Here is an 8315-nt window from a genome sequence, read left to right as displayed (position 1 = left end):
CTGGCAGGAAAGGGATAGGAAACATGCTAGTGGCCGTAATGACAAGGAAAGGCACTCTATTCTAGGGCCCATTGACTCCCACCTTGAGTGTATATCCTTTAACTCCTCTTTGGCTCCTCACTTCCACTCAGTCAAAAGCCACTTCATATATATGTCCAGGCCTTCCCACCCCAATACAAAAACGCAAGAGCATACAAAAGGGAAGAATGACAAGGGATTAAATAGAACTATCTTATAGATTTATTAATGAAAAATACTTTACAAAAACAGTATGTTTGGCCCTAAAATAGTTCAGCTGAATCTGAGGGTTTACAATGGCGAATGAGCAAGTGGCAGTAATGGCTCTGCTGCTAAGATAGGAGGGTATGTTAGTATGCCTGACTCCATCTGTTCAGAAGGGCAAACGTTACGTTGGCAGCTCCACATTCTAGGCCTAAGGTTTGGGGGCACAGGGAAGGCTGACAGGCCATAATACCTGGGCAGGTGGGTGGGCTGCCCTGAATGATGTGGTCAGAACCATGACCAGGGGGCTACATGTCCCTCCAGGGATGGGAGATGGGGAAGATAGAGGGTCAGGTAATAGGGACAGGTGGATAAAATAAGAGTATAAGGTTGGGAATATAATAGGGAACAGAGGATGAGGGCTTAGGTGGAGGCTGGGGCATAAAGCATCCAGGAATAAAAAGTAAAATAGTGATCTTAAGATCCTAAGGAATGGCTAGTGTGTGTCCAGAGTAATAGCATGAATATATCTTTAAAGTGGCTCAAATAAAGTCCTTAAGCAGCAGCTGCTTCTTTTTGCTAGGGGAATGGAAGTTGGAATTTCAAATATTCCCTCCCAAGGAGCCAGGTCTCTTTAGAGGTTCCAGGCACCCCTAGGAGAAATTGCCAATTCTATGTTGAGATGAGAATAGCACAACCATGGCAGGGATGCAGGGTACCAACTCTGCCACAGACACAGTTTTTCAGAGAAAGGTGTGGCTCCAGGAAAGGAAAGGAGTGACCCTTACCACCGGCTGTGCTGCAGGGCTCGAGCCCTGATCTGTTCTTTCCCAGGGGCATCTGCTAGAACACACAGAAACCCCTCTCCCCGTGTCCTCCTGTGTCCAGATTGGGAGGCATAAATGCTTTGCCTCCAGTCATCATCTGGGGGCATATCTACTCTTCGAGGACCAGGGGTTTGGGGCCCTGGACTAGGACCTGAATTCCAAGCTGACCTCCGGGGCACATGAAGACGGCTAGATGGTGAGGACACAGGGTGAACAATGCGAAGGTGGGAGGGTAGGTGGAAAAGATCGCCCCAGGACTGAGCATGAGGAACCTGAAGGTCCTGGCTTCTTTCTGGTAGTGTGGCAGTGTGGCTTAGCTGAGGATTGCACCCTGGAGTAGTCAGGAATCTGGCCCCAATGTGCTGGTTGGTCTCTGACCGGGGTCCCCAGGAGGCATCTGTTCTGGAACAATGGGGGAGACTCTGGTAGTTCAAAGTCCTTCCTGTGTACTTGACCCCTTGGGAAGTTTCACCCCTGTCACACATAGCCAGAAACTGCTGGACGCTCCTCGAAGTTCCTGGGGAGAGAAAAGAAATCCAAAGACTGAGTATCTTCAGAAAACCATTCTCCTTCCCAGACAACCATTCCTGGCTATTCTACTCAACTCCCCACTCCTCCAAGAGCATACACACAAGCGAAAGAAGGAACTAGCTTTTTATTTCATTTTTTAAAAATATTAATATATATCAAAATCAAATCTCTTACCTCCAACCTGGGCAGATGAAAGTTGCCATACTTTTACCTCACTCCACTATAATCGCTCCTCCGTCCTCCCCTACACACACAAGAATGGCTCCCTGATATAATAAATGTACACTCCCTTTGTTATGACTCTACTCCTGGAGCCACCACTCTAAAACCTCACTCAGCTTTTGTTAACATGGTACCTTCACTCTAGTTAAACTGCGTCTACTTACATTCTTGTTCAATCTCTGAGATCTCTGCTTTTGTTCACACCACTCCTCCCGCACACACAATGTGGAATGCCTTTTCTATACATTGATTCAACCTTGGCACTATTGATATCTTGAGCCGATGATTCTTTATTGGGGTGGGGAGGGACTGCCCTGTGCACTGTGTGATGTTTAGCAGTATCCCTGGCCCCTACCTACTAGATTCAGTAGTACTTCCCTTTTCCCCATTGAGAACCAGTGCCTTAAGCCATATATTCAGTTCATGAGAAGAAAAACAAAAACATCTTACTGTGGAGGGTCAAAGAAAGACAGAACAATGCCGCCCACCTTCCCCAGGATTGTCTGGGTCTGTACACATGGCATGGGTACTGCATATAAAGGGTCTTTCCAAATCTCCCACTCATTCATTCCTTGTCCTCCTAGACCACTCCTTAGCTGAGACTCAGATCATAGAAGGAGAGAAGACTAGCTGATAGAGATGACATTTTCTGTTTTGGGGGGAATCCCAAAGACTGGGTATTAATTCCCCTTTGTCACTTAAAAACTTATTTTATCATGACTGAAGCAGTTCATTCTCATAGGTAGACAGATTACAGGGGTGCTGGTCTAGACCCTTAGCCTAAGAACCATGGTGCCCAAGAAATGATTCAGTCACAATGCATGTAGATCAATGCTTTGCCTTAAAGTAGTAATTCATATCCTTACACCACCCCACCTTGGGACACCCCACCCCCATCCCCAGGCATACTGATTTGATCCTTAGAGGTCCACACTGGCATATAATATTAGATTGGAGGGAGTTACCTGGGGGTCTATGGGGCTCCCCTGCTATGCTGGGCATCAGGACATCTGGGGACAGGAACTGTGGTTGGGGAGGGTAGAGTTGGGGACCAAGGAGAAACACAGGAGGGTCATGGATGACAGGGAGGGAAGAGGAGCTGGAACAACGGTGCCCGGTTTCCAAATGCTTTTTCCTCACGTTTGATGAATCCTTATAATGAGACAAGACAAAAAGAAAACATAGAGATGAGGATTAACACACAGCAGGATGTGGTGGGTAAACACAGTAAGGCAAGCAGAGGGAAATGGAGGGAACTCGAGCACAAACGTGCCTTGTTCTGGAGAGGAACCCAATTTACTCAGCCACTCTCCCCGTCACCCCTCTACGAAACTCCAAACTTCAGATTCTCTTCCCTTAACCAGTCTTCCTCATATCCCTCACCTTTCTAACCCTGCAAGTCAGGTCTTTAGCAAACTCCTTGATGCTAACAGTAGAATTAGACTGAGATTGAAATTTAAAAATAAAGGAGAAATGAGAGAGAGAAATTCAGAAAGCCTGAGAGATTGAGAAAACAATTCTATACTTCTCTTAAGTATTGAGAACTAAAATATACATGCTTTAATGTAGAATCAACAACTCTACTCCATCTTCTCTCCTGTCACTGCTATGTTCCACAGCTTCCTCTTTTGCCTGTCAAATTTGTATTCACTGATGCTTATACCTTGCTCTACAGTCTTTTAGTTATCCAATTTTATGGTAAGGACCTAGAAATATCTCCTTTAACATCTGAAACAATAATATATCCAAAATTGAACCAACATTCTTCCAAACTCCTCTTCCTGGTACCTCATTTTCCTAAGTCGCCCAGACTCACACATTGGCATTGCCCTTGATTTCCCACTTCCCATCCACAATTCCATTAGTTGCCAAGTACTGTCATTTCTGCCTACGGGTTTTATATTTAAACTCTCCTGGACCACTGCTGTAACAGCCTTCAATCTGATCATCCTATCTCCCATCCACTACCTCCTTACCATGGCCTACAAGGTCCTATGTGATATGGCCCTGCTACTCCTTCTTGCTTTATCTCCTATTATTCCTATACCTTTTACACTCTTTCTTAATGTTCCTCAAATATACCAAACTCATTCCTACCTCAGAGCTGTTATACTTACTGTTTCTGTTACCAGGAATATTCTTCCCATGGTTCATACCTTCGTATCACTGAAGTCTCTGATAAAATGTTACTTCCTTAGAGCTAATTTCCCTCATTACCCTATCAGAAATAGCCATAGGAAAAATCACTGTTACTTCTTTACTCCTTATTCCCTTGCCTTATTTTATTCTTCTTTATCATAATTAATATTGTCTGGGATTATATCATTTATTTGTTGATTGTCTTTCTCCCCTAACTGCATACATTTCTTTTCATTTCCATATCCCAGCACCTTGAACAGCACCTGAAACAATGCAGGCACTTAGTAAATAATACATTAAATAAAATAATCTATAAGTCAGTATATCTAATTTCCTTTACTAGATTGCAAGCTATTCAAGGGCAGAATTTGTATTGTCCCCGCAGTGTATGCTTTCAGCACCTACCACAGGGTGGCTGATGGTAGGCATTTACCATACAACTTAAGGACTAGGTGCCAGCCCTCTCAGCATGTAACACAGCTAATGACTCCTTCCTTTCTGAAACATTCTTCCTTTGGTACCCATGATATCACATTTCCCTTGTTTCCCCTCAATCTCTCTGGTCTCTTTTTCTCAGTCTCCTTTTAGGGTTCTTCAGAAGAAGAACCACCTTAAATCTGATGTTCTTCAGGGATCTATCCTGGCTCTTCTCCTCTTTTAGCAATACTCTTTCCTCTTTTCAAGGGCTATGATTCCAAAATCTCTATTTCCAGCTAATATGCCTCATATCCAAAGGCCTACCACCAGGTATCTCTACTCGAGCTTAACGTATCCAAAATTGAACACATAACCTTCCCTCAAATATATCACTGTGAACCTATAAAACTTGGCCATCATCCTTTACACTCTTCTCCCAACATCCAGGCAGGTAGGCACCAAGTCTCATTGATGTTTACTTCCTAATTGGCTCTCCAATGTGTCTACTTCTTTCTATCCTTCGAAACTCCTTACTGTGAGGGTTCTCTGTGGTCTACGATCTACCCTTTGTTTTTATTCTTTGCAGTCTCACTTGTCAACACTCTCCATCATCTCCCCTTACCAGACTCTCTAATTGTGCCATCCCAAATGAGCTTCTTTTAGTTCAGTTAATATTTGTTTCAGGTACCTTTACCTGCTATATTCCTTTTGCTTCCACCAAGAAGCCTTTCCTGATACATCAAGCCTGGTTTAAATGTCCCTTCTATTATGCTCCCATAGCATCAAATCCTTATTGCATTATAATTGCCTATTTACTTATCTGTCCCCCCTAGACTGTAAGCTCCATAAAAGCAGGGATTGTATCTAACTCACCACTGTATTGCACCTGGTGCAATACCTAGAACATAAGCTTAATAAGCATTTGTTTAAAAGAATGAATCACTTAATCGATGATATAGAGGTCAGAGGAAAAGGAAGCCAGCTCTCCTAGGAAAATAATAATTTGCCATTAAATGCATTGAAGGTATATAAGAGCAAATGGTAGGCAGAAGAGACCACCTCTTCCAAAAAAGAGTGGCAGGCTGTTCAGAATTAAGAACTTATGCAAAATAAAAAAAAATGATTGTCTCTTGGGAGGGAAACTAGATCTGAAGGGTTGGTAGGATAGAGACTTAGTTTTCACTGTATATCCTTTTATATCGTTTTATTTTATTTTTGTATCATGTATTTAAAACTTGCTTTTACACTTGTATTGAACTGACCTTTTGGACAAGCTTCAATACGCTGATGCTTTGTATCCTCACCTCTATTGTAAAGAAAACTCAACTTGTCTTGGACAAGTGTGTGAAATTCTCAAAAGGTACAATTACCTACAAACCCAGCCACAGATAGTATTTAAGTCTGCTGATCTCTACTAACTTGGGTTTTCCTGTCCCTTCCTCCTACAGATTATTGCATTAGTACCATATGAAAAGCCTCAAGAAGAGGATTTTAAATCATTTTCCTTTTCTCACTAATGCACATGCTTCACTTTGCATTAAATCCACACTGGACACCACTCAAAAATGTACTGAGTGGTGGGGTGGGGGAAAAAGCAAAACAATACTCCATCCCATTTCTTCCCTTCTTCCTTTGATTAGTGCAGTAGGTTCTGAGCCAATCAGCAGCCTTTGCCTCTCAGATTCTTCTCAAGGCTACTATGACTCTTCTCACCCTAGGGTACCCTATAACACTCCTTTTCAGAACTGCTACAAGAAATGAACATTACTCTGGGCTCCAACTGAATATGTATAAATAAAATAATGGCTGCATGTCCTCATTTTTGCTGAGAGTACCTGGCTTTCCCTCAAATTACAACCTTCATTTTCTCACTGCTTCTTCACCTGCACTACATTTTTACCTAGCAAGGAGGAGAGTGCTCTGAATACACAGACCCTGATTCTACTTACAAAACTGTGGGAAGAAACTGGAGCCTCCTCCCTCTCTGTGACAACGGTGCCACTGAGACTGCGTGAGATGCGGCGAAAGTTCTCTGCACTGTACTGTTCATCCTCCCCACACTCCCTGCTGAGGCCTCGGCAAGGTGCAGCCTTCAAACACACAGACACATACAAGCAGACACATAACACCAGACCTGTGGTCTTCCCTCAGACCCTGTCCTCAGGGATATGGAAAAGAATAGGGAAAGACTCAACAGTAGACACCAAATTAGATGTTATTTGTAAGGTAGTAGCCATGCGGCAATCTCTTCTCACTCCAAAGAAGCCCAATCATAGACCTTGTTTTCTTCTGATGGCCCCACATTACCAAGTCTCTGCCTTACCATCAACCCTACCACTCACATCTCTCCACATTCCCTTCCCCAACACAATCCCCAGGCCCAGCACCTTAGCATCTGAGGCTGCTACCTGAGAAGCAGGCACTGTGCTAGCTTCATGGAGACTGTGCTCCATTTCTGCTGTTGGGGTCTTTGAGAGACCAAGACCAGGGGCTGAATGCAACCTCCTCCCCATGCCATCTGCAGAGCCTGAGGAGGAAAAAAGAAATACAAGTTGAAGCCATCTCTTCTTCTGTGGTCTAAACTCTGAGCCTGGCAGCACAAACTCAGGAGCTCTTGTTTCATTAAATAACAAATATGCATCCCTGAATCCAATGGAGGATATGCTCCTGAAATTTAGAAACAAGATTTTCAGGATATGGATACTTTCCTGTAGGCCACAAGGGTCTCAACTCACAGCCCTTTAAGAACTTTGTAGAGAAAGGGCTCTGTGGACAGACAGCTGAATGTCCTCATCTTGCTTCATTTCATTTTTGTAAACATAATCAGCTTCTGTCAGACTTAGGCCCAAGACTTATAATATATACAGAAGAAATTATCTAACACAGTGATTTTCTAGAGAATCTGTAGTGACAAAGTAAACTATTATCTCTGGGCTAGTTAAGAACTGAAATGCTGATAGTCATCATCTATCATACCTCCTCATTTTATATAACAGGAAAATGAGTTCCAGCATCTGACAGGTAGTTAATAGTTTAACCAGGATTATAACTCAAGTCCTGATTTTCAGCATAGTACTCTTTATCATCTCACCTGGTAACTGCTTATTACTCTAAACAGAACCTTTTCAGAAACACTTTACATGTGTAATGGTCTTTTATGTCCCGCCCCACTTAGCTTCTCTTAATCACTTAAATTCTAAACAATCACTAAATGCTTATCCTCTCCTCAAAATCTTTCTAGATTGTTCAAATAAGAGTTGATCTAAACAGGATATTTGACTCCCAAGGGGTTGTCCCCAATCTGACTAATTAAGTCTTCCATTCTGAAAATGTACATGCCCTTGACCTACATTTGCTACATATGTGGCCAATTCACATCTTGATTTGATACTATGATTCATATATGTGTATATATATATACATATATATATGGTTAAAGCATGATATTGCTGATGTAAGTAATGAAGACCAGTTATTTTCAATATTTCCTGGTACTTAAATGCAGTAGTTTCAAAACCACCTCAGATTGATCTGGGAGCTACTAAAAATACAGCTTCCTAGACCTCACTACAGACCTAAATCAGAATGTTTGTGGTTGGAGCCTAGGAATCTTTATTTCCTTAAAAGACTCCCCAAAAAGTACAGGAAAATATCCTTGTTATAGTCTTCCTAAAAAGCAACCTGAAAATCTCCATTAAAATGAAAATATATTTACCCTCTTGCCCAATAATTTTTTTTTTTTTTTTTCAGACAGGGTCTCACTCTGTTGCCCAACTCACTGTAACCTCGAACTCCTGGGCTCAAGTGATCCTCTTGCCTCAGCCTCCTGAGTAGCTGGGACTACAGGCATGTGCCACCACTCCTGGCTAATTTTTAAAGTTTTTGGTAGAGATGGGATCTCGGCCCATCTTGGCCTCTCAAATTGCTGGGCTTATAGGCTTGAGCTACTGTGCCTGC

At 42.6% G+C, this 8315-nt stretch overlaps 1 protein-coding gene across 1 annotated transcript in view; it reads right to left on the bottom strand.

Moving 5' to 3' along the window:
* Nucleotides 1-225: 225 nt before the first annotated feature.
* Nucleotides 226-8315, bottom strand: part of USP54 (ubiquitin specific peptidase 54) — a 178262-nt gene continuing 170172 nt past the window's right edge. The window contains exons 20-23 of the mRNA XM_012663346.1: nt 6767-6885; nt 6308-6448; nt 2768-2954; nt 226-1566 (exon numbers count right to left, since the gene is read on the bottom strand). Of these exons, the coding sequence (XP_012518800.1) occupies nt 1007-1566; nt 2768-2954; nt 6308-6448; nt 6767-6885 (1007 nt within the window). The 3' untranslated portion in view covers nt 226-1006. The remainder of the gene's footprint in view (nt 1567-2767; nt 2955-6307; nt 6449-6766; nt 6886-8315) is intronic.

The sequence above is a fragment of the Propithecus coquereli genome, unplaced genomic scaffold, assembly GCF_000956105.1.
Source record: "Propithecus coquereli isolate 6110/MARCELLA unplaced genomic scaffold, Pcoq_1.0 Scaffold80, whole genome shotgun sequence".
Lineage (NCBI taxonomy): Eukaryota > Metazoa > Chordata > Mammalia > Primates > Indriidae > Propithecus > Propithecus coquereli.
Note: the sequence above shows the minus strand (reverse complement) of the source record. Positions and strands in the feature narration are given on the sequence as shown.